The sequence below is a fragment of the Rhinolophus sinicus genome, chromosome 14 (genome assembly GCF_057876585.1).
Source record: "Rhinolophus sinicus isolate RSI-liver-muscle chromosome 14, RSI-T2T, whole genome shotgun sequence".
Classification (NCBI taxonomy): Eukaryota; Metazoa; Chordata; class Mammalia; order Chiroptera; family Rhinolophidae; genus Rhinolophus; species Rhinolophus sinicus.
This window is the reverse complement of record NC_142514.1, coordinates 178,146,157-178,173,777: the sequence shown is the minus strand read 5'-3', so window position 1 is coordinate 178,173,777 and position 27,621 is coordinate 178,146,157. Positions and strand designations below refer to the sequence as shown.

General features: G+C 37.9%; 1 protein-coding gene across 2 annotated transcripts; it reads left to right on the top strand.

The window, feature by feature from the left end:
• The first annotated feature begins 680 nt into the window (after positions 1 to 680).
• Positions 681 to 26,943, top strand: LPXN (leupaxin). Of its 2 annotated transcripts, none has more exons than XM_019718898.3 (9): positions 681 to 830; positions 5,607 to 5,755; positions 10,586 to 10,632; positions 16,011 to 16,110; positions 19,185 to 19,352; positions 20,277 to 20,450; positions 20,567 to 20,648; positions 25,176 to 25,324; positions 25,653 to 26,943. In XM_019718898.3, exons 1-9 carry the CDS (start codon positions 818 to 820, stop codon positions 25,920 to 25,922), a joined length of 1,152 nt encoding a protein of 383 aa, XP_019574457.2. In that variant the 5' UTR covers positions 681 to 817; the 3' UTR covers positions 25,923 to 26,943. The 2 variants fall into 2 exon arrangements, with proteins under 2 accessions (XP_019574457.2, XP_088645730.1); XM_088789604.1 differs by lacking the exon at positions 681 to 830 and adding an exon at positions 1,388 to 1,517.
• Positions 26,944 to 27,621: the final 678 nt, after the last annotated feature.

Sequence of the window (27,621 nt, the reverse complement as noted above, 5' to 3'; positions counted from 1 at the left end):
AGGTGAGTAAAAATAAGTGGTTTAAAAAAAGGTGAAAGTTAACCTCAGCAACATTTTCAGAAAACTGCTATGAAGCAATGTAGCTAGGCAGGAATTATGCTTAATTGGGATGTCAGCAGCTTAGCACCTGGTGTCCTAAATCTTCCAGTTTCATTCTTTATGACCCCTATAGTTCTTTCCATTTTGGACCACTGAAATAAACCAGGCCTGGAGAACTCAAACGTGAATGTGCCTCTGCCACATTTAATGGATTTACAATCTATTCAAGAAATCAGGTAAACATAATTTCTGAATAATTAAGTAAAATAAAGACAGCGAAATGAATTGGGTGCTAGTTAACTCTGATGGAAATCTTATGAAGGAGACTATGCTTCATGATCCCCCAGCTTCACAGAAGAAAAAAAAAGCAGATTCCCCGATGTACAGTCACAGTGGGATACCCACAGTAGGAAAAAACACAAGTGTAAGTCTGCCATTTTCATGAATTCAAGATAAATTCTGGCATATAGTCAGTGCTCAAATTTTTCAAAATTAATTTTGAATCTTCATCACCCGGGCCAGTGCACCACCAGAACTCCAATTTTAGTACCCGTCTTTCTATGTCAGTCTCATTTTTAAAACTTTGACCTACAAAAAAGAAAAAAAAAAATCTCACCAAATCAAAAGAGAGGAAGTGCTAAGCAAATACAGGAACCAAAAATGGTTATAGAGGCTGCTTCATGCTGTCTCGTTCAGTTCCTTTGCGGTCCTCTTCTTCAGCACATGCCAAAGCAGTTCCTCACAACCTGTGGGACCAGAGCATCTTTGGTGTGTGACAATGGAAGAGTTGGGTGAGTGAGGAGCTTCTTGGAGGAGAAACTCTGAGAGAATAAAGACTTACTTGGCTGCCATCTCCATGTGTGGTGGGGTGTGCTAATAGCTAGACGGAGGGTAGTGCTGGAAGATTTCATTTTCACTTCTCTCCTGACCTCAGCCCAAACAAGAATGAAGCATAAGGAACTACTATTGTTTGGGGGAAATACGGGTTCACTGTTTTCAGTGGCACAAAAGGCGGAGAGTTTGGTGGTAACCACAGAGTAAACTCCGTACAAATACTTTTGGATTGAATTGTAATTGAAGTTGTCATTTTGTTATGAACATTTGCCCCTTGGGGGCTAGTGGAGATTGTAGGGTGATCACACAGTTGGCAACTGCAGAGATGATTTGAGGAGAAAAAGAAAGAAAAGGGTGTTATGAGGAGAAGAAATAGTACAAGAATGAGGGATTCACAAAGGTTGAAGGAAGGCCAGGGTGGTTTCATTTGCTCCAAGATCTAGTATTAAATCAAGAAAACAGCACTATAACTCCAGTGATTTTGTTGCTAGGCTATTTATTCAGAGGAACTCTGAAAGAACAGATTACTATGGCCTGCAAATATGATACCACTTTCCATTCCAAAGCAGTTAAAACCAGCAGTGAAACTATTGGCCACATTGCTCGAGAGAGATCCCTGATTTCAAAATTTGGAGTAATGAAAGGTTTGTCATTCTTGGGACTTGTTCTATATCTTTTGCCAACTTTTGTTGCTGGCTACCATGCTAACACTGAGTCACTAACCCAATTTCCAAGCTGTATTAATTCCACAGTGTCCTCGGTTTTGGTATATTTGAGGTATATCAAAAGTGTAAATAACAATGACAAAAAAGCGTATCTAGCATATTGTCCTTTTAAAAAATTGTTTCGAGTATAATTTGAGAGCTGGAGGAATACCGGAAGGAAGGCAAATTACAAGAGGAAAGAAGAAAAGGTGGTGTTTGATAAATACGTATTGAACTGTTTTGGAGGTAAAGTCTGTTTTGATACTTGGGGTAGAATATATTTTGGACTCTGGGGAGAATCCAAATTCTTATCCTGTGTGAGGGCCGGGGAATTACACATTCCTACCTGAGATCCACTAGAGTCCAGCTCTGCTTTTTTATTTTAGGGATTCCTAATGGTTTTCATGTAGGTAATTCAAAAAGGAACTAATACTTATTCAGTGACTTAAGCTAAAATTAGACATTTTTACATATGTTAATCAAGTTAGTGTCTGACGCAATCCTCTAAAATGGGTATGATCCACTTTTTTTTTTTTTCTCAAATGAGAAAACTAAGGAAAGCAAAATAACTAGTTAAACGTCACTCTCAGGACCACCTGACACAACGGAGTAAGCTACAAGGTATTTTCATTTTAGAAGTGTGTTGGCTTAGGTGCTCCGGATGACAGAATAAGATGATAGATAGATAGATAGATAGATAGATAGATAGATAGATAGATAGATAGATAGATAGATAGATGATAGATAGATAGATAGATAGATAGATAGATAGATAGATAGATAGATAGATATTTACACAGTTTCGCATTTCCTGAGCAGGATGAATGGTAGAGAAATCTGGTCCAGAAATGTAGAAAGTACCAAGCAGCCTGGAAGGTCACACATTTCCATAGATGATTTGGGTGACTAAACCTCAACTACTTTTTCAAATTGTCATCAGCCCACTTAGGGTGAGTCTCTCTTCCTGCTGTGAAGAAACAGGGTGGAGGACAGGCCGATATTTCTTCTCTGCTTCATTACAAGGGCATGCTAGATAAGGGGAAACCAGGAGCAGACTCTGCTCTAAATGGGATCATTACAATCCAATGAAACCCCCAAGAGACCTCACCTTACTCCTTTCACATTAATACTGATAATTATTTGATCTCCACAGATGAAGGGCTGTAGAGAAGGATTGTAGACATTTCAGGCTAGTATCCCCCCCAACCAGTCACCCTATTATTTGTCATACTGAAATTAGTCATTTTCAAATTACGGAATCTGGCAAAAGGCAAGATAATGTTGGGGTGTTGAGGATATGTGTACTCAAGAAACAGGAAGAGAAAGGCCTGTTAACTCATGACCCAGATGGGAGAGTTCCAGTATCTTCGACTAGCAGGTGCTTCTAAGGGCAACCTTCTACTCTTAGCAGTAAGCTTTGTTTCTCTTGCAGAGGGTCTCCCCTCTCTCCTGATCTTTATTATAAATCCCTTTTTATTTTGAATCCAAGAGGATCAATGACTTCGGGTTGGAGCAAAATTTAGAAAATAGAAAAGAAAGGGGATACATCTTAACAGAAAGATATAGACTAAAAATTTTGAAGTCAGAATTTTGGCATTCAGTCTGGCTAGAAAAGTTGTGAGGAAAGAAGTTTTACTTTCTACCTTATTTTTTCTTTTAAAAACCTTTTATTATAGAAAATTTAAAAATATAAAAAAGTAAAGAAAATAATTTAATGAAATCTGATGTACTCATCATCAACAAGCTTAAACAATCGAATCTTGGCAATCTTATTTCATTTATACACCCACCCATTCCTTTAATTCCTATATTATTTTAAAGCAATTTCAGACATTATATAATTTCATCTGTAAATATTTCAGCATAATCTCTAAAATAAATATATATACTTACACAAATAATTATAATACCATCATCACACCCACAAAATCCTTAATAGTAATTCCTCAATATCATGAAATATAATTATCACACCTAAAATATTAACAGAAACTACTTAATATTAGGTTGCTGCAAAATTAATTGCGGTTTTTGCAGTCATTTTTAACTTTTTAAACCACAATTACTTTTCCACCAATCTAATATTATCAAATATCCTTATCACATGTAAAATGAATTAATAGTATTTACTTAATATTATTGAATATCCAGTCAGTGTTTAATATTCCTGGTTGTTTCTTTTTTTTTGTTTGCTTGTTTAGTTGAGGTTTAGTTATAAGTCTCTAACATCTTCTTTAATCTATTGGTTCTCCTCCCCCATCTCTTTTTTCCATTACAACGTATTTGTCGAAGGGTAATTTGTCTTGAAGAATTTAGCTCAGTTTGCTTATCTCTAAAATGGTGCATAAAATTCAATATTTTTTGTGAGATGGATGATTTAGAAAGATCTGTAGAAGATTTTATTTGTAAGAAATGATTAGACCTTTTCTTATGCCATTAAGAAATATCTGTCTCTCCGATATCTGAAATAAATGAAAATCTGTGTTTTTCATGACGTGTAAAGTTCATTTTCCTCATTTGAGGACTTCAGAGTTAGGCAGATCCTTAGAAATAATATAATCCAGTGCTTTGCAAACTTTTAAAAACTACAACCTGTGGTAAGAAATCCCCTAATGGGTTTTAACCCACAATTTGAAAAATACTGCTGTAATATAATTGCTTCATTACGTAGATGAGGAAACAGCTTCAGAGAAGAACATGTCATGCCCAGAGGACCCAGAGAATCCACGTGAGAATGGGGACTGGAATTTCTGACTTGAAGTTAGTGCAGGGCCTGGGAGCCAGATAGCCAGTTTCTGCATTCAACAGCCGTATGACCTCAAACAATTTATTTGGCCCTTTCTCGATCTACAGAATAAGAATAATAATATCACCTGCCTCAAAGACTTAGGATGAGCAAATTAAACATATAAATTCCTGACCATAGTGCCTGATGTGTTAATTTTATTAGTTATTATTAATTTCACCATAACAGAAAGGTAATAATGTAATACTTGTAAAGTCCATTGGTCTTTCCCAAGAAAATACAGGAGAAGCAATCTCAACAATTTGGATTGCAACATCTTGCTTAATTTTGTAACATCTGTTTTTTCCCCATCTCCTTTTCTCCCCACACCCTAAAAGACAGACCACTCATCTTTGCTTTGATAATTTTGTTATGTGCTTGGAATACAAGAAAAAAAATCATCAGGCTTAAGAATAAATGTTACTGTCCTGGTATATTTTGAAAAGCTGTAATATAATTGCCTATATTTTTCTGAAAGAAAAAATATGTAATATTTATTTTTTTCCTCATTGGGGATTTTTATGGGTAATCCACCCCCAAATGAATGATAAAAATTAATATCTTTTGTTGTTTTCAGTTTATATACCACATATCATTGAAATCCTATGGTTCTCTACTTTTTCTGTCTGACTTATTTCACTTAGCGTTATAATCTCAAGATCCATCCATGTTGTCACAAATGGTCCTATTTCATCTTTTCTTACCGCCGAATAGTATTCCATTGTGTATATATACCACAACTTCTTTATCCATTCATCTATCAAAGGACATTTTGGTTGTACAAAAACTCATAGGCACAGACAATACTTTAGTGGTTACCAGAAGGTAAGAGGGGAGGGGAGTGGTAAATGAGGGTAAAGGGGATCAAACATATGGTGATGGAAGGAGAATTGACTCTGGGTGGTGAACACACAATAGGATTTATAGATGATGTAATACAGAATTGTACACCTGAAATCTATGTAACTTTACTAACAATTGTCACCCCAATAAACTTTAATTAAAAAAATTAATATCTTGCAATAAAAGAAGTCAAATTATCAAGTGAGCATATGAAACAGAATGCAACCTTAGAAAATAAGGAACAGGTCACAGTGTTTGAGTAAGGGGAAGATGTTTGAAAATAGCCTTTCTGCAAGAGAAGAGGGAGATGAATGGAGGCACAGTGGGGCTATTTAAGGGGAAAATTATTCCAGAAGACTTACACATTCTATATCATGATTCTTTTGTGTCTTGTGATATAGATGCTTTATTGGAGGAACTGGAATGCTCCACCCTCCAGGACAGCAGTGAATACTCCAGCCCAGCTCCTCTCCCCGTGGGTCAGTGTTCCAGAAAGGAGAGCAACTGTGCTGAGACCCTTTCCATTCAGGATGACACAAGCCCTTTGCCGGTAACTTTTGATCTACTGAAGTGCTTTTAACATAGATGTTTGCATGCATTTATGACAATGAATTGTAGCTCACAAAAAATGATGTGAAAGGACAATCATATAGCCAAGAAAGAAGCACAACAAAAATCCCGCAGTGATCACTTAAAGGTGGTTGTTTTGGAAAGGGGAGGAGACTTAAGAAAATCATCTTAGAAAAATAAGCCTTTGAGAACTATTTTTTTTTTTCTAATGAGGGCATAGTAATAGAGTATTCCCTAATTCACTTGGGATATTCTGATCTCACTGCCAATAAGGCCAGAGATCACCTGGGCAAGGCCAGGTGGCAGCTCAGACAAGTCTTTTTGGGGTAACATGTTAGGGTCACCACTTTCCAAGTCTTCTTTGCTGCCTAATGTATTAAGAAATTCAATTATTAGTATACCCAGCGATGAGGAAGCTCTAGGAAACCAACACAAACAAACTAAACTCAGAAAAGAGGATGTATGAAAACACCAGAAATCCAACGTATTAATTTCTGGTTAGAGTTAAAATCACCAAGTAGAACAGATGCTAGTTATTTGCTGACATATGTATCCCATTTCTATGGATAAGTCTACTTTATAATTAGAAGGTTGCTTGCTAAGAATGAAATTAGTATAAGAGGAATGCTCTTCATATCTGGTGTTTTTGAACTATGAGATTCTGAGTCTTCCTTATACACTAGTACATGAAATCACCAGCGATACAGACCTGAAATTTGAACCCAGGGGCAGATTCCCCCTTTAATGTTCTTCTCTTCAACTACACAGAGTTTTAAGGAGGCACATTTATCTCTCTACTTAGCAAGCCATTGTCTTGGTTCTCGCTGCTGGATTGTAGCCATAAGCCCCTAACTGGTCTGCTACCCATGCTCCCCTTTAATTTATTCTCAAAATAGCAGACAGGGTGATCCTGTAAAACTTAGATCATATCATTTTTCTAGTCAGAAATCCACAATGAGTTCCCATCTCATTTAGAGTAAAAATCACAGTCTTTACACTGACCTTAGTAGGGTGTCCATTTGTCTTGGTTCATTTGAAACTAAGAACCCTTGGTTTATGCTGGTTTTCTTGATATCCATTTATTGGCTTTGCCTTTTACCCCAGATTTTCCATCTTTTTACAAAGTTTTCTTATTAGCATTTATATTAAAGTAAACCAGCGTGGGTTAATAGACTTCTATGAGGTTCTTCTGTCTTCTTTCATGGTCTCATCTAGTAGTGTATAAAACACACATACGGTGAACAGAGTTCTTACTTTATTATGATTAAATCCAAAAGATGATTAATGATAACTCATCTCTCTTGTCCTGATCTTGTTCAGACAAAAACCTAAGTGACAGCACCCTTTCAAGAATAATATGTAAGGTGCTGAGTGTTAAAGCTAAGAGCTCAAGCACAGCCATCAGGGCTAGCAAATTCCTCTGGTCTTAGGTGGTGGCAGGAAAACTTTTACCCCTGCTGGCCACTTGGTATACCACCACTCATGCCCTGCTACGTTCCCTGTGGTGACCTTTGAGATGCCCGGATCCTCCTCAAGGTCAGAAAGAAAAATGGTAAACTGTGGCTTAATGTCACACAAATTCTGTTTGGGAAACCGAGACTAAGCAGTCTTGACACACAGTGTGGTGTAACCTAAATGTTTACGTTGAAGCAGTTTTGTCATTAATAGTATATGTAAAGTTATAACTATTTGTTTTATTATTTGGCGATGCTTTTTAAATTTTGCAGTAAATGCTTTTAGCAGCATTTGGCTCAAAACCAAAACCAAAACTACACATTTAATTGTCTCAAGAAAGTTGACGATGAATGTGTAATTTGCACAAAATATTTGTCGATATTTACTGTCCACTATGGAGGCAAGTAGAGATATCACTGTGACTTTGAAAAGCAGAAGACACAGACATGGTAAAGAGACATCATCATCTACTTCAAATGTTAATACTAAATTTAAGAAGAATGTGTCTGGAGATGATGACTAAACATGTGTTTTTTCGGGAGGTGCGTTTACAGGTCCTTGTGAAGCATACCTTTCCATTCTGGTCAAATGACTTCTAAATTAATTTTGCTCATTTTCAATTCCTGCTTTTCTTGTGCTTGGAAGTAAAGTGAACTGGTGATGATTAATGAGTTGATTCCCTTTGCAAACCATCAAATAAGGTCAGATTTATATCACTGACCTTTTATGTCCTCAGAGGCCTCAGTTAGAGAATGTGTTAATTCCAAAATGGTTTCGTTTTTTCACCCAGTTCAAAGGAATAAAAAGAAAGTATTTAGAAGTTCATTCTTCTGTCAAAAATGAAACATCTGATGTTATTAATGCCATTGTAAATTTAGTTGAAAAGTTCAACAATGAAGATGAAATGTTTTTGGGGTGACTGATAATAGGAATACAGCTTTTGATGGAGCACAGCATTGTGGTAAAAACAATGTTCTTACATGCTGAAAAATCTGTGCAACAGAAATGTGGTTGGAATTCGTGACGTACACAAAATTCATGAGTTCATTCAAACAAGTTGCAGTATTCTACCAGTCAAAATAGAAAATGCAATTGTCCAAAATTATAAATATTATATATATATAATATTTAAAATATATAAAATCAAAGTATATATATATATACATATATATATATTTTAGTATAAACACACACACACGTATGTGTGTGTATATATACTCATCTATAAAACTTTTTATGACAGAAGCTGATGTTGAATCCCAAAACATTTCAGCATGGTTGTATGTATTTTCTCTCTGTAATGCCTGTCATCAATTGGATTTTAGAAATGCCTGAGGCTTTGAGAAACCTCTTTGTAAAGCAACCTAAATTTAGTTCACATTCTGTGCAAAAATCAGTTGGAAATATTTAATCAAATTATTCAATGAATGTAGCATGAAATTTCAGCTTTTGAAGCTTTTAACAAGTTGCAATTACGTAAAACAAAGCTTGCAAAAAGGCAGAAGTTCAAGTTTGTGGCCTACAAAAGCCAGGGAGGAATTGAACAGACCAAAAGATGAGAGCTCAAATGGTTTAATTACCTAATCTGAAAATCGTGCTTTGGAAAAATCCTGACTTTGACAGAGCTTCTAATTTTAATTGGATAAATTTATATCCTCCACCAGAATGGGATGAAACTGTGAAGGCCTGTGATTTTGCAGTACCTACATGTGATGAAATGTTAAAAAGGATCACACGTAGAGACAACTTAAGAGCTCTGTCTTGTAAAAGCATTCTTGAAGAAAGGGGCTTTGAATGTAGGTAGATATACAGCACCTGTGAAAGTACTAGGGCTGACATATTTACACATTTTAATATAAAAAATAGAACTGAGAATATCCTTTATTTAGCAGAATTGTCTCTGAACTAATAGGCTCATCAGCATCTAGTGAGGGAGTACTTTCTCAATTAAAAATATGATGGCATACAGAGAAGCATCAATTTAAAGTCTCAGCAATTTCAAATACATTAATCATGAAATGCAGCTTTGCAGAAAATCGCCATTTTATAAAAATATGAAAATAAAAAGGATCATATTAACAAAAGACATTTTCAGAAAAATTTCTACATCACAACGTTAGAGACAACAATGGCTAAGTAACCAATTAAGGTATGTGAACCTATATCAAGAATAATTTACTTGTGCTACTTTAAAATGCTCAAGTAATCAATATAAAACAATTTTTAAAAATCTTCGCTTTAATGTTCATAGCTATGTGTCATTTAAAAATATTCTAGAAAATCTTATTTTGAAATTAAGTTTTCGATAGAATTATTTTGTAGTTCCACCAACACAATAACACCAAATTTTTGGTTAATAAATACACATTTTTGAAAGTACATAATATTAATTATGTCTAGTAGCCTCTTTCATTCTCAAAAGTATTCCCAGTTTGAACAAAAAATTATATGATCTCCCTACTTGTATGATCTGGCCCCTTTTACTTTTTGCCCCCGTATCACAAGTTCCCTCTGCTCAGGTCACACTGGCCTCCTTTCTGTCCACAGATGCTCCAGTTTGTTCTCCCTGCTGTTCCTTCTACCTGGGCCAGGCCAGGTTACCCCTGATATCTACAAACTTTTCTCACCTCCTATCAGTCTTTGCTCAAACTTTTCTCACCTCCTATCAGTCTTTGCTCAAGAGTCCCCTTCTCAGTGAGTCTTTCTCCCATCAATATATATATATAATTGCCATCTCCCCTATTTCCTATCGCCTACCCCTTGATTAATTTTACATATCAATTATTTTTTTTACATATTAATTTGTATGTTTGATCCAGGGTGGACCATTTTTGTTCATTTGTTTTGATTTGTTTTCTTTTTTGACTGGTACATCTCCAGCCCTGGCACATGACAGGTACTCAATAAATATTTGTTCAAAGTATAAATGAGTTGCTGGTCAACTACCCTTTAGAGTCACACATTATTTCTTTTAGTATGTTAAGTTTAATCATGTTACAGTCTTCCCCTTGACAACATCCTGTCTAGTTAAAGGGGCTCTGACTCATTTTATGTGTTTGACTCATTTTATGTGTTTTATGGTTTCTATCTGAGTACTTCTCTAGTGGAGTGCTTTGAGGACAGGGACGGGGCACTGTCATTGGTGCACAGAACAACTACTCTGCTTGGAATTTGGCCTTTCTCTGTGGGATGGCTGGTATTCCTCAGCTTTGTGAAAGGAGATCTCAGAGATATGCTAGTTATCAGCGCCCCGATAGAGAAAGCTGAAAACATCCACTAATTCTGGATGTAGATAAGCGCCAACATTCTCCTAACAGAAATTCATTCTTTGCTCTTCTCTGTCACGCTGTCTTAGGTGCAGCTCATGTATACGACCAACATCCAGGAGCCAAATGTCTACAGGTACATTTTTAAATTAAATACTTTAAAAATTAAAATTATTAGATGACTGTTATCAATCTGTGTTTGGACAATAATTTGCTTACATCTCCTACTACCCTCCTCCTCTTTCCATAGTCTTTGAGCCGAGGTGGAATTCTGCCAAGCTGACATGGCAATTTTCCAAGGTGCCTGGTTTCTAGATGGGTGTCCAGGCTGATGGGCTCTGCTATTTACTTCACCACCTGAAAAAATGTAAATAGTTCGAATCATCACAGATGTTTTGGCCTGGCTATTCCCAGTCACGAAAGAGAACACCGAAAGAAATTTCAGCAAGAGGTTAACAAAATCAGAGCTAGGATCAGGGTTGAACTAAGACAATGGGTCTCCAGGGCAGACTAATGAACGTATACTTCTTCTTTCCATATTTGCTAAAAATTTATTTAGAGGGTGGAAGGATTTCCTTTTAACAAAAGTTACCTATTGAAACAGATCCATTTACTAAACCATTTCTACTGGCTAAAGCATAATTGACAGTCTGAAAAAATAAAAAAGCCACTTTCCTTGTTCTCTCTTCAGTTGTAGCTTGCAATTTAAAAAATCAGACAACTTTCTGGGAAACAAAGGGCTTAAAATGTGGATAGTAAATGCTCGTGCTTGGTAAAGAGTGCTACAGCACACCTCATTTGATTTCCGAATTGCAGCCAATAGTGCTCACACGACACCAAAATAAGGGAAGGACCTGTGCTATCGAGAAGTCTTTTTATAACTTCTCACTTGAGGACACGTTCTACTTTGATGGGAGCGATGCCAATTTATTAATATGCTTGCTAGTTAATTCCAGTCCCAGGAAGTGGCCTGGTGGGCATGCCCCCTAGACCTCCCTGTCTACCCCCTTGTAAAAAAGCAAAACAACAACAGCAAAACAGTGCCTGGTACACAATAGGCTCACAGTAAATATTTGGCTTTTTACATCCAGGAAACCAAGACTTTAATAGAAACACTAATGAACATATGAACATATAAGATGAAAACCAGCCCAACCAATAGCCATTTTCCTGTGTATCTGTCATTTGATCAATTGATGGTACAACGATGCTAACTTATTGATACCTTCCTCCATAGTAAGAGTCTTTGATCTATTTACTATCAGACCCATTTCTCCCTCTTCTCTTGCTCTGCCCTGTATTCCCGGGGGCCTGGCTGGCCCCTGTAGGTGGCGTTTTCCAGCCTCCAGAGGCAATTGTCTTCTCACTGGCTTCAGCCCACGGGAAGCATGGTGGAGAGACTGGAGGGTGAAAGGCAGGGAAATTTAAGGCATCTTCTCCCCAAACCCCACTCTCTCCACAGTGTCTCTGTTAGCAGTTGTATTTCCTTTATGGCTTCAGTTGGAGCAAAACAGGTCCTGCTGTGGTGGCAGCTTATGCCTGTTGACCTGGGACCCTGGACTCTGGTAACTTTGTCCCTTGGCTTTGTCCCTTTGCCCTAATGGCTTCCCGCTGTCGCTAATCTTTGGGTTCCCTCAGTGTCTTCTGTTTGCTTTTTAGCTTTTTGCTGTTTGCTCCCATTTCCTGTGTAATCAAATTTTTGGATTAAATTCCTTCTGTTCACTCCCAGTATTTGTATATTTTCCTGAGTGGACTTTGACTGATACACTTCCCATTGCTGAATGATGCTTGGGGTGTAGACCTTTGTGGGAGAGTGATACAAAATACAGGTGATCTAGTAAATATGTAATAGACCAATACAAATCCCCAAGGCTGGTATAATTCAGAGCAGACAAGTCTGGCACATACAGATAGAGCATGAGACTCCGAAACGAGACTCCTGCATTCTGTGTTCACCATTTTCTCCGGTTTGCTTAATGAAGCAAACATTGCTTTGGACCTTGAAAGTATATTCAATACCAATTGTGAATATAACAACGTAATAATATTTCTAGTGTTGTCATGTATTAGTAGTAGTATGACCAATAATTTAGGAATGTACTTTTTACAAGCACAACAATTAATTTTAGTAAGAATAGAGAGAAGCAATAAAAAATATCGCAAAAGAATGAATGGGAGAAAAAAATCCAGCACAATGAAGCCCTCTCACTTGCGAAGTCTGAGTTCTTTTAAACACATCTCTTGTGATTTGTATTATTAAAATCTCTGAGTAATGACATTGTTGCTGGTGGCATAGCAGACCCACCTTTACCACGTTCAAGAAGTGACAGGACAAATCACAGGAGCTCTGACTTGAGGTTCCTTTCTTCAGGAAATTTCCTATGGTGATGTAATCATCAACTCTTCAAGAGCTCTCATTTCTTAGTTAGAATGTTATGTTGTTGACTCAAATACTATTAGGGTATCATGACAATGATTTTCTTCCCTTTATATAGTGCACTAGGAGTCTAGTTAAAAAACAGTGAGAATTCTCTGAGTAAACACAGTACGTCCCAACTGTGAGCTGGACAGGCTTTCAGAATTATACAAACCCACATGAAAAACTCATCCTACGCTGGGGCACCGGGCACAAGAATGTGCTCACAGTCCAGCTGCCTTTTGTGCGTCCAAAACACAGGCCTGTGGCAGCAATCACTAAGGATTCTGACTGAAGAGAGTTGTGAGGGGGCGCTCCTCTACACTTCCCTGGGAACCTCCCAGGACTGAGGCAATCACTTGTCTACCTGCCATTGTTCCCAGATTAAAAAAATAAAATATTTTACATCTGGCAAGAGGCCATGTTGTACCTAAAAGACAAAGTCTTTTATCCCAAGAGGGGAAGAGTTCCACTTTCCTCCTCCATTTTCCTTGTTGTTAGATAAGCAAACATAAGTAAGTCAGTAGTGGGACATGTTGTACTCAAGAGAAAGTCCTTTTTTTCTTCAGAGAGGAGATAGCCATTTTTCTTCTACTTGTTTCCTGGTTGGTAATTACATAAAAATAAGTAGTAAATTTATGCTTTCACTTTTGAAAATATATTTAGTGAAAGACTCAGAATATTTGGTTTTATTTATGGCAGAAAGAGAGAGAGAGACAGAGAGAGAGAGAGAGAGAGAGAGAGAGAGAGAGAGAGAGAGAGAGAGAGAGAAATTGGTGGGTTGTTAGCTGAGCTCTCAGGGTTAATGTTGATCACAAACATTACTCGAGTTAGTTGCCTGTATGATCCAGTTTTTCCACTTCTCAAAATTTACTCTATGGAAATAATCAAATGTGGGTGCAAATGTTTATTTAGCAGTGTTGATGATAACAGCAAAAATCAGAAACAACGTAGTTGTCTAATAGTAAATGATTGGTTTAATAAACCATGGTACATTATATATTTGAAAACTAGCCTTTAAGCACCATTTTGGAAGACAGTTTAGCATGGTGACAGAGAACATAAACTTTGCAGTCTGCACACCTAAACTCTGTTATTTACCAGCTTTATTATGTAGAGTAAAGTTTTTAACCTTCTCTAAATTGCAGTTTTTTCTTCTGGGAGTGACAACAGTTCGATTTTAAGGTTGTTATGAGGATTTTAAGAGGACATGTAAAACCCTTCACAGAGGGCCTAGCTCAGTGTAGACACGCAAAAAACGTTAGCTGTTAGGGTTGCAAAGGACAGATCAGGATGTGCATAAGGATATGGGGAAATGTTCACTTTAAAACATGAAAAAATATCATCCTAATTTTCTAAAATTATAAACAATCATAGACGATTGTACAGCTATATGTCAACAGGCCTAGAGTAATTAATTGCCTCTCAAAAGGAAGATTATGTGTGGTTCAAATGTTTTCTTGATATTCCTCGGCAGTTTTAAATTTTTCTACACCTATCAATTTTGTGTTTAAGAAGCATTTGTATGTGGGAATCACAGCACTGTGACCATATTAATGTAGTTTACTGAAGGTTGTTGATAGAATCATGTGACTATGATTGTGTGTATATTCATATTGACTCGTGAATGTGAATATATTCATATTGACATGTGTGTGTAACTCAAATACACATGAGAATTGCAAGACTGATGCTCCATCTGCCACCCCCGCTACCTCATCTGTTGGCCACGTACGTTAGCTCTTTTCTAATATAGATGACCTTTGTTTTGAAAATATAACAACATACACAATTATTTTATAAATTCATGCATATAAAAAGTCAAAGAAGTACCTTCTGCTCAATATTGCTGTGAACCTAAAACTGCTCTAAAAGTAATCTTAGAAAAGGCAAAGAATTCGGAAATATGCAGGGTAAAAAGCGAGGCCACTTCCCTTAGAGTCTTGCTTCCACCACCTAATTGCCAGTTCCATAGCTAACTACTTTCAGGTATGTCTCCTCACACACCTTTGTGTATGCATATTCACACTGACGTATATGTGCTTAAAATTACAGAAGTGGAAGGATTTTTCATATTGTCCTGGGCTTTGCTTTTTTAAGTTAACAATGTATCTTAGAAGTCTCTCTTAGTTCATTTAAATCTATGTTTGCATTCTTTTGAGCAGCTGCATGGTATTCTGTAGCATGGATGAACCACACTTTATTTGACTATATCTCCATTTAGTTTAGTTTTAATTTGCTCATAAAAACTGTACTATTTTGTGTTTTAAGGAACGTCATTGTAATTACACGTCCAATTTTCTACAGGATAGAGCCTTGGAAGTGAAATTGGTATAAGGCTCACAAATTTCTTATAGACATATTTTATCAGTTATGGAGTTTTTCTTCTTTTCTTTGATCTTCAACAACAGGAATGGTGGTTGAATTTGTTTTCCATTGCTTTTCAGCACCCATCAACATGTTTATAAAGTTTTCTCTTACTTGTTACTATAATGCATTATATTAATCCTTTTCATAATGCTAACCCATCCTTGGCTGACTGGTATAAACTCTATCTAACTACGGTATTTTTAACACATTTCTGCTGTTTTTATTTAAGTCTCTCTCCCAGCTGTGAGTTTTCCAACTCTGTAGGAAAATAGCTGGCCCATGGACCTTGCTTTGTCAATGACTGTTCTATACTCTTATTTATTTTTTGTCTTTCACCTGACAATAACTGAGAGAAGATATGATATTTTATAATTTAAAAAGAATGCTATTAAAATTTAAAAAATACATATTGGGCTATGGTCTTAAAGTTCTTTTCAGAGGCTACTTTGCACCTGGCTGTTGGGGGAGAATGGCTTGCCAGCTACATGTCCAGTGCTTTTCTTCATGCACTTGAGAACAGTTTTTGAGATGGCCAGAGGGAGAGAGAGAGATATATACTTTTAGTCTTGTACATATATTGTAAAATACTGTCTGTCTCTAGTTTTACTCACATTTAAGCGGTTAAGAGTTAAATCTGAATTTTCTGGTATTCTATTTATTTGAGTTTTGATGTTTTACCATGTGTATGTTTTGTTTTGTTTTGTTTTGTTTTGTTTTTCTCTCTGTAGTGAGGTTCAAGAGCCGAAGGAATCACCACCACCTCCTAAAACCTCAGTAGCCGCTCAGTTGGATGAGCTCATGGCCCACCTGTGTGAAATGCAGGCCAAGGTGAGCATGGTCCCTGTGATGAAGCCTGCAGGGTTTATCTGTTTGGGACCCAGCTCCACATCGCCCCTTTAGCAACACTTCTAAGCTGTCATTCATTTTCCTAGACTACATTTAATTCAACGGATGAACCCAACTTGGTGTGATGCATTATCTGGACACAAAAGATAATGTGACCCAGGCTCTGATCTCCAGGAGCTTGGAGTACTTGGTAAATTAAGGCATAAGCCTCTGTAATGTTTATAGAGTAAAAGACAGGTGGGCTTATCAAAATATGTGGAGCAAACATAGGAATGTAGAGAGGTCAAGGAGATTTTGTCAGAGGTGGGCCTGGGGTGTGGGATGGACTCTGAAGGATGGAAATGGTTTGGACGCAAAGAGATGAGAGAGGAGGTCCTTTAGTTGGGGTGAGCCCTGAAGGTATTGAAGGTATCAGCATCGAAGGTGAAGTGTGGCAGGACTGTCAAGGAGACCTACCTGAGCAGGGTAGAATAGAGTTGGGCCCAAGCTGGGGCAGAGCAAGGGAGATCAAAGTGTGGCTTTGACAGTAGGAAGGATGAGGAGTCTTAAACCCCATATTGAAATGAAATCCAGCTCCTTCTTGTGGCCTCCGGAGTGTGAGTGGCAAGTTCACATAGCAGCAGGAAATGGAAATCAGATAAAGGGGCTTAAGAATTTGTCAAGGGAACTATCATCCAGAATTCTTAAAGTAGGGAATCCAACCCAATTGATTGGAAGCTATGATATGAACACGTGAAGTGACTATGAAATCATTTCAAAGCAGTATATAAAAAATGTGTGTGGGGAGGGTAAGGACCTTATCTTTGTGTCTCATCTTTGGACACCCAATGCCCAGCACAATTCCTAACACATTGTGAATAATATGTACTTATTAGGAGGACAAATGAATAAACATCAGAAACAAGTTTTTTTTTTAATGTCTGCCATTAAGTGCATTCCTCATTCTCTCTATATCTGGAAATGCTAGAAAAAAATCTACATTAGGAGTTTTAATAGTGTGGTGCTTTCTAATTGATTTAGCATGTGGCTTGGCTTATTTACATTTTAAAAATATCTGTCTACTTTTTGAATATGCCATACATTCATACTGTACAAAACTCCAAAAGAATCATTTCCTTATCAGCTCTGTCTCCAGTCATCCAGTTCTGCCCCCTAGAGGTAGTCAAGTATTTCCTCTTTCTTACATATCTATTCAGAAGTGCTCTGGAATATACTAATACAAGCAAATAGGTAACAGCTGTAAATGTAGATGTAGCTACAGATATATTATTGTGTTTTTATTAGTTACTTGTATTTTTTATTAGTTATTTCTTGTACTTATTATTGGTCACCCCCCACCCCAGGCCTTTTGGACATTAACTTTTTGAACACTAATGTTTTTCAACATTAATTAAAATTATATAATAGACGAGGAAGGAAATCTGTCAGATGATAAAAGTTTCTTGAAGGGAAATGAGCATTTGAATTAATGAGATAAGGTGAGGTTATTCCTGGCTGTAAAGTAGGATAAATAGAGGCCTGAAGTCAGACTGTAACAGATCCCATTCGGGAGACTGCATGGAGCCTGACCAGCCTTAAACAATGGAAGATTTTACTGAGTGATAAAAGATGAGATTGAGAAGGTACAGTGAGGGCAGTGGATGGGAGACTTTGAACGTCTGTAAGATATGTGCAAATTTGATGCCGGAAGCAACGGACAGCCATTGTAGTTTTCTGATCAGGAAGTATTAGATAGAGGGTAGCAGTAGCCCAGTTGGAAAGGAGTTGAGAGAGACGGAATCAGGACATTAGCTGATGACGGATAAGTTGGGCATCCTTTTTTGTAATTTGAGATTTTTCCTTTGAATGTTTTATAATAACTATTTTGGAATTTTGCTTAAATAACTCAATCCATCAGCTTGTCTTTTTTCTTGCCAGACATTGTTTTATTGAATCTAAGATGACAATAGAAACCCAATTTCTCTGCTGACATTTTCTATCTGTCATTCTCTTTGCTGAGCTTTTTCTTAGCCATCAGCAAGTCTTATCTGGCATCTTCTCACTACCTTCTCCACTAACACTGGTCCAATTCATTATTTTTGGTTTGAGCTGTTAATAATAGTCTCCCACCTAACTAGTGCCTCTAATTCCATTCTATAGTTAATTCTTCATTTAGCTACCACAGGGATCTTATAAATCAAACTCTTTTACTCTCATGCCTGAAACCCTCCGATGGTTCTATCACCCTTGGAATAAAAACCCAGGCTTTTACCATGAGATTAAAAATATGATCGTTGTGATCTTTGCTTCGCTCCATTATCTTCTCCAGCCACAGTCATTCTCACTCCCTCTGCTCTAGCCTCACTGACCTTTCCTTCCTCTGGGCGTCCCTTTCCTCTGGAATGCTTTCCCGCAAATATCAATATTTCTGTGTCCCTAAGTACATCACTCAAATATCACATCCTTGCAGCTCTTTCTCTGATCACATTCATCTAAATCAGTTCTTCCTCACCATCCCACCTTCTGTCTTGATATATAATTTATATTCTATTTCTACTTGGCATTACATCATATATTTATTTGTTTAATTGTTTATTGTCTATCACCCAGAGAATGTAAACTTCATGTGCCTAGAGCAGTGATTGGCACAAACGAGGTGCTCAATAAACATTACAGAATAAATGCATAAAAAGATTGTTGACCTGTGGTCATCATAAGGGGCATCTTTATTCATTCAATTTCCTATGGTCAGAAAAGATTTACAAATGAAGAAAGATTAGTCTGATTTCATTCAGCCTGGGGATCTTAAAATGAAAAAGAGATTAAAGCATTTTTATTGGTATTACAATTTTGGATTCTCCATGCTTTGGAGGAAAGTTCAGGAAAGACGAAAGGGTCAGTCATCAAAGGCCTCCCTTTCCTCTGGAATGCTTTCCCACAGATATCAATATTTCTGTGTCCCTAAGTACATCACTCAAATATCTGCTTACATGAGCTTATAGGATCGTACAGAAGATGCCAATGAGGATAAATGTTCATGAGGTTGACTCTCTTCATGGTTCCGTCCTTGGTACCAGGTCACAGTGAAAGCAGATGCCAGCAAGAAGCACGTGCCAGACAAGCAGGATGACAAAGCCTCCCTGGACTCAATGCTGGGGGGTTTGGAGCAGGAACTGCAGGACCTTGGAATTGCCACAGTGCCCAAGGGCCATTGTGCTTCTTGCCAGAAACCGATTGCTGGAAAGGTGGGACGGACCAGGATGTTGGTCCTACAACCATCTATGTCTGTGTCTGCGTCTCTCACGGTGCCACCAAGATTGCTTGCTCTCCTTATATTCTAAGATGTTTTCCTAATAGTTAATAACTACTGATCACTTACGGTGCTCCAGACACTGAGCCAAGTGCTTTACAAGTATTCCTTCATTTAATGGTCACCTTACTCCTTTGAGGGAGACTCTATGATTGTCCCCATTGTAAAGATGAAGAAACTGAGGGCTCAGGGGACATTAGCTGAGAGACCCAAGGTCTAGGAAAAGGCAGAGCTAAGATTTGAACCCAGGAGAGTCTGACTCTCAATTGTGAGAGCTTAACCATTTTTCGGTACTGCCTTTCCTGAGAGAAACTTTCTCACTGTTCGCTCTGTTCAAACATTTCCAGTATGAATTGATTTAATACAGTTTTCAGCTGTGCTCAGCTCCAAATCCTGGCCACAGACTCCTGCTCTGCGTCATCCTTCTCTAAAGCCATAAAAAAGGCTATGAGACCTGACTGTGTGGGAGGTGAGGTGAGATGTTCAGACCAGAGGAATAAAGACTGTCATGTGGCCTTTTCCTCCTCCGGGGAGCCCTTCCATGCCAAGGCTGTAGTTATGTCTTGTCTGTTTCTACCGTGCTCTATTTTGTTTCTGCCACCCTCTGGGGCAGTAAGGTGGTAACAAACACTTACAGGCTTTTATCAACATGAGCAGTCAGAAAAGTGGCACCTTGTCCTATCCATAGGGCAGACAACAGACGGCACAGGCAGAACCTAGGTGTCGGCCTGTGTTGTGTGACTCCAAAGGGTGTCATTTACGTGGAGTGCTATGTGGACAGTGCCCTCCAGAGCTGTGCAACCTGGAGGCCCTAGAGCCCCTACAGGGCTCCCATGCCAGGCCTTGTTTCATCCTCCAGGTGATCCATGCACTAGGGCAGGCATGGCATCCAGAGCACTTCGTCTGCAGTCACTGCAAAGAAGAGATTGGCTCCAGGCCCTTCTTTGAGCGGAGTGGCTTGGCCTACTGCCCCAAGGACTACCACCATCTTTTTTCTCCACGCTGCGCTTACTGCGCTGCTCCCATCCTGGACGTAAGTAAATCCCCCTCCCCCTGCTTTCCTGTAGCTTGTACTCATTCATTTAGAACCAGGGTCATGTTTCACTGCTCTGCAGCATTCTAATATCTCTGTGTGTGTTCTTTTTCCAGAAAGTGCTTACGGCAATGAACCAAACCTGGCACCCAGAGCACTTCTTCTGCTCTCACTGTGGAGAGGTGTTTGGTGAAGAAGGTATGACTGGGGGGAACCTCCATCTGCCTTTCTGGATCTGCCGTGGTCCAGGTTCCTGCCACTGCCATCCAAATGCCTGTTTCAGTACTGGATGCCATCCCTCCCTATCTTTTCCCAACATTTATAAATTTTGTTTAAATTGAATTTTTTAACCAAAGAAATATGAATGCATAATTTTAAAACTGAAACATTACTTCAAGGGTAATATTGAAAAAAGTCGGTCCCCTACTTCTCCTTTCTCCACCCCAAATCTACTTCTCCTCTCCTAATTTTTTGAGCTTTCTCTTCTGTTATTTACTTGTGTTTTAAATAATATATTACTACAGATTTATTTTTCCCCTAATTTTAATCGTTATGTATTTACTTTCTACCAGGGAAGATAAGGATTTAGAAATGTTATTACTATCCCACTTTACCCCCAATATTTTTCCCCTTCCCCATTCTCTCAATATATAATTATATTTCTAACTGTTATTTACTTAATCCCCACTACAACTTTGTGAGAGTAATTTTATTCCACATTTTACCTAGTTACAGATGAAAACACTGAACCTCAGGGAAGTAAAGTGATTTTCTTAACGTCATACAACTGGAAAGTCAAAGAGTTGGAATTTAAATTCCAGTTTTGTTTCTGCAAGTTCTATGTTTATTTTCCTACAACATCATAACTGCCCCTTGATGGAGTCTCAATTCCTCTTCTGTTGTTGGATCTTTTTACTTTCTTGGCACCAACATAATACACTGTATTTGAAGACAGAGCCAGATCCAGTAGCACTGACATAGTCCACTAGCAAAGTGCTTTGTAGTAATATGCTTGTTCAATGAAGCTTGTTCAATGCTTTTCACAAATCATTAGGTCTTTCGTTTCCCGATTACACTTTAGTTAAACAGCATTTTTCATTGAGATTTAATCTAAAGCATATTGAAATGTGTCACGGTAAATTTATATTGTATTGGTAGTCATAAAGTCTGAGAGTTAGTTGTGTAGAACAACCAGCAAGCGAACACTGCCCAGGGTTGATTAGGACCTGGAAGTTGCCTGAGAACAGAGCAACCGAATACAGGCATATTTCAAGACACATAAGTTAGATACAAGAGAAAAAGATCCTACCCATAGGGGGACCAGGAAGCACCATGAAGGTAGCTAGTTCTCACTGTTCTTGACTTGGGCCCCTTCTAAACACCCAAGGCTGATTGGGTGACTTATGACTTGACATAAATATGATGCCACACCTAAGAGATATTTCTTTAGACAACTGGTAAAAAGGCCATTTATTAATCAGAAGCTCCTCCTGGGTAGTATTTTTGTTTATATCCTCTGCTTTGTGTAATTGGGTCTCCTACCATATGGTTAGTCCATTCATCAGGTGGTATCCTGCCTGACCCACCCACACCTCACATAGCCACACACAGAGTTTCTATAATGACAGCTTAACCACTAAGCCTCCTGGGAAATTAAATTCATCTGCATTTTTGTTTCAGTTCAGGGAATTCCTCTTTAAGGTTCAAGTTTCTAAGCACACAGGCCTTAGCATCAGGTCCTCAGTGGCTACGTCTCTCTTTTTAATTGTTCATTATGGAGCCCATGCCGGTGTTCCCTCATTTCCCCTGTGGCTAAGAGCCTCAGCAGAGTATCAACTCCCTCCCTCTCGCTGTGGCAATTTTAATTGTTAGTGTTTCTCATCCATCCTCCAGAGGTAATTGGCCCCAGAGAGAGCCTCTAGGAAAGTAAGTTCTGAAACTTTCTCAATTTATTGGGTACTGAATGCAGGGGTATCACAGAAAGTTTGGCTGACTGCTTTTGATTCCTCTCCTGAGACTCACCTGAGTTCAAACAGAGGCTGTTATTTCTCTGCTGTTTCATTCTTGGGACTGGCTACCTTGCAAATGCCTGGATGAGGGTCATTCCTAGGTCAGTTGGCATGTCTTACAGTTTTCCCAGGTAACACCCACTTATAGGCAAGCTCAGTTTTAGGTCATTCGCATCACTTGAGGACTTGTCAGAAATGCAAATTCTCAGGCTCCATCCCAGACCTACTGAATCAGAAACTGTGGGGGTGGGGTCCAGCCTGCGGTCTGCATATTGACAAGTTTTCCAGGTGACAGACACATACAAATGTTAGAGAAATAAATACTGTGTCACACAAAAGCAAGAAAGATTGTTGTGTGTATTGGTTTTTCTTAAACAGTAGGCCTTTCTGCGGTCAGTTGCATTTGGTTAGACTCTAGACATTCTTTGATAAAGTGAAAAAAGTGAGCCCCTCTGTATCTCAGGGGTTTGGAAGAACACAGGGCAGCTTATAAAAATTATTAGTGTAGATTCTTAAATCTATAGGCCTCAGAAGTCAGTTAAACTGTCTACTTTTCCAAGACAGCATAGTTGAAAAAGGCAAGGCATATCCAATAGTGACCAGAGATCATGGAAAAACTACAGCTACCTGATTTGGGTCCCAACTCCCTGGCTGCTCCTATTACCGTTTTTTTTTTGTTGTTGTTGTTTTGTTTTTAATCTGGCTGCCACTATCAAAGTGGATGTCTAGAAATAATGTTCTTGGGTGGGCTGCTTTCCAATGCACTGTGCATGCTTTGTTTACATGCTATTTTAGTGAGGCACAGGTATTTACAAAGCTATTGAGTTATGATATTTGGGCTCAGCTGATAACTACCAGATCCCACAGAGAGGTAAAGTCAGGATGCATTTAAATTAGGGATGTAACATCCAAGTTAGGTTGTGACTTTAGGCCTAGATTTGAATCTCAGCTCTTCCACTGACAGGTTGGTTAGATGTAATTTTTCTGAGCTTTCCTTTTCTCACTTGTAAAATGGGAGGGTTGTTGTGAAGAATCTAATTTCAGTTTGTACATGTTCTAGCTAATCTTTGAGTGAGACTCTAGACGACCTATTTCTGGAGCTGATGATCCGTTTTTGCTATTGTAATATTGTTCATATGACTACTCATCACTAAATATTTCTTGAACAACTACTATCTATGTGGCAGGTACTATTTTAGGTACTAGCGAGACAGTGACAAAAAAAAGTTCCTGCCCTCATGGAGCATGTGTTCTAGTGTGAGAGACAGACAAAAATTAAACTAGCCAACTAACTAACTAAAGAGAGAGAGAGAGAGACAGAGGGAGAGAAAGAGAGAGAAAGAGAGAGAATTATAGGGTGCTATTTGAGACAGTTTTTTCAGTGGACAAAGTGTAGAGTCCTTTTTTGTTTTAAAGAAAAATAAATCATAAGTTCATACTGATATTTCAAATTTAAGTGTAAGATTACATGTTTTTTCTTTACTTGTTTTATTTTGTACTTGTGTCTTTTTTTGCACTCAAAATCTTGCTTACCAAAGACATTACTATCATTAATTATTTTATTATAAATCTACCTATAATACTTTCAAAAAAAGCAATATAAACCTTGCAAATAACAAGATTATTGAAAACAGTTTAAGATTTCTTTGTAGTTCTTTTTGTGTTTAGATTATATCCAGTAAGACTGTACAGTTAAAATGCTATCTGTTAAAGGTACTGGAATGAATTATTGCCTTTCTTTGGTAAGATTACGAATTTGATATACAGTTAATTTGTTTCAACTTAATTTAATTTTTTAGGAATTAAATTTTTTCTGGTTTTTTTTTTTTTCTAATTTTAAAAAACAATAATTGAAACAGTATATTTATTTAGGGGCTCTTTGTATTCACTATTTTTCTTGAAATATAATTGGCAAATGTTTTCCTCAGTTTGTCCTTTCTCTTGGCTTTGCTTGTGGTGGTTTTTGGTCATGCATAAGTCATTCACATCTATTTTTAATGCAGCTAAATTTATTAACCTTTAACTTGCTTTTGAAATTTGAGCCATTTTATGACATTTTTTTTTCATTCCCTAATAAAGAGGAATCCATTTTTAATTCAAGTTATTTGTATAGTTTAAATTATTGTATTTGTATCTTGTATCCATTTGGAAATTATTATTTAATAGTGCTTTATTTTTCAATATTAGGCACTTTTCTCCAGGTGCTGTGTTAGATACTGGAGATATAATGTGACAAGACCAACTATATCTAGTTTCTCTCAGAGCTAATGTTCCAGTGAGGGAAGACAGAACACAGAGATGTTTTCAGATAATGGTAAATACTATAAAACAATTAAAAAGATGAAGTGATAGATAGGGCTGAAGAGATGCCTCTCTGATAAGAAGATTTTTGAGCTGATTTCTGAACTACAAGATGAGGCTAGCCATATCAAGGCTTGGGGCAGAACTGTACAGGCCAACAGAATACTTTGTGCTAAGGCGTGGAGGAGGAATAGACCTTGACACTGTTAAATGCTCGCTATGAACAATATGAAAACACTTTACCTGCTTTATCCATGTATTTCTTATAACAAACCTTTGAGGTATCTATTACTAATCCATTTTGAATATGAAGACCCTGAGTTTGAGAGAGTTTAAACCATTGTGCTCTTTGCAGCCTCCACCTTGACTTAAGATCTCAAATGGCAACAATGAACTCTTGATTTTCTCTCTCCAGGCTTTCACGAGAAGGACAAGAAGCCATATTGCCGAAAGGATTTCTTAGCCATGTTTTCACCCAAGTGTGGTGGCTGTAACCGCCCGGTGTTGGAAAACTACCTTTCAGCCATGGACACTGTCTGGCACCCAGAGTGCTTTGTCTGTGGGGTCTGTATACTCACATATCTTTCGGACTTAGGGAAAATAAGGGGTCCTCCTGTGGGAGTGGCAGAACTGCAACTGCTAAAAGGGTTCACAGCTCGGGATGAGGAATTGATGTGGGCTTCTAGGGGAGACATCAACCACAGCATCCAGTGCAGGCATTTTCTTGTCTGTTTTGCAAGTGGGCGATATTCTAGCCTCCATTTGGCAAGGACCTGAGTGAATTCCTGCAACTGGCAGGTAACTGGTGGGAGTTCCAAAGCTGAGAGTTTTACCTTGCTAATGTTTTACTTCCTGACGTCTGCATTCCTTTTCTTTCTCTCACCACCCCCAGGACTGCTTCAGCAGCTTCTCTACTGGCTCCTTCTTTGAACTGGATGGACGTCCATTTTGTGAGCTCCATTACCATCAACGCCAAGGCAATTTATGCCACGGATGCGGGCAGCCCATCACCGGCCGCTGCATCAGTGCCATGGGCCACAAGTTCCATCCTGAGCACTTCGTATGTGCTTTCTGCCTGACACAGTTGTCAAAGGGAATCTTCAGGGAACAGAATGACAAGACCTATTGTCAACCCTGCTTCAATAAGCTCTTCCTACAGTAATCTCAGCTGAACCTACAGCCTCTTCAGATTCCCAATAAATTTTAAACCAAGAGAGGAAAGAGTACATTTGTTGTTACTGACCTTCTGCTTAATAGGCTTATAGAGAAAGTAAAGTTGAAGAACAAATAGGGGACCTTCCAGATGTTGTGTGCCTAGGCTTGTCTTAAGTTTTAGAGTTTTCATCTTATTTTTTTAAATGGGTACTTGGATTTAGATCTAGGTCCTGCTTTCTAGTGCCTCTGCAGATGTATTTTGCACATGCACGCATTTATTTCACAACTGGTTTTCTCAGATTTCTTCATTTTCACCCCTCTGATGGCCCTGCTCACATCTTCTTTCCTTTCCCATCATAACTGGGCCTTTTCAAGCTTCCCATACTTCCCTGTGACTCGCTTTCCCCCAAGCACTGCTGGGACTTTATCCTTGCTGTCGAGAATCACGGCACCACTCTTAAGCTCCTGGCATCTCCCTTTACAGTATTTCTCTCTTTCAAGAGGAAGTAGATTTTAACTGGACAACTTTGAGTACTGACATATTGATAAAAAAGTGACTTGTGTTTTAATGGCTCAATGTCATATTAGTTTGGTAGATAAACTTTGTACTTTTCATGTCAATATACTAGGCACTACGTGCAATTAAATTTTTACCAATCACGTTTACTTCCATTACAATAAGCACTTTTTTTAATCAAAAAAAAATTAGAAGGAGGGATTCTTATTCACTAACTTTTCTATTAATTTGAGAAGTTATTCACTTACTCATAATATTCAAAAGTTATTCATAATATTCATTTTATTTTATTTTGCATTTAGATAAATGAATTATCTTGAAAGATGGCAAAGCTTCCTAAAATTGTTTTCATCACTTTGTTTACCTAAGGAGAAAAACTAGATCTCCGCTAGGCACTTGAAAATTCATATTAACATATGTATGCTTATCTCTGAACTCACAAAATTGTATGTATTAAATATGTCCAGTCTTCTTGAATATCAATTATATTTCAATAAAGCTGTTTTAAAAATGAAAACACATCTTCCTCAACTTCACACTTGTCTCATGAAAACAAACAAGTTGGCTATTCTTAGAGCATCTCTGAGGAAAAATACTATAAAAGATCATTTGACCATTCTCTAGTTTGGACTAGGAAATCCAAGCTCCAAATAAAAATATCCAGTTAATTATTTGTTCCTCTGCAAAATATTAAAGTTGTAGAGAAGCTAGTCAGGTTATTAAAGAATCTGACTTTCTCATGCCCTATCTTACGTAAGCTTTAGAAGGAGTCATCCTTCCTCAAAAGAGATAGTAAAATCTGTACTGTATTGTTCTTACCATGGTCTTAAAGATACTGTATGATTATTTGTTTAAAAAAACAGATTAAATTACTGAGGAAATCTCCTTCACTGAAGGTATTTTTTTAAAAATAGAACTGAATTTGGTGTCTTTAGGTTGGTATTGGCATAGAACTTGGAGAACTGATGGATTAAATAATTCTTGCCAAGCTTATTATAGCTATCTCCTTTGTTGGAATGGATGATAAGGGGTTTTGAGTGTTAAAAGGAAGTGCTAACAGTTAATGCTATGAAATAGGAACTTCAAATGCGCCCAAGCTCTGTGGGAGGCTGCACAGTTAGGCAGCCATCTGGCTTCACGTCCTGCTTGGTCGCTGAGAGTACCGGACTAAGCAAAATTTACGTTCAAC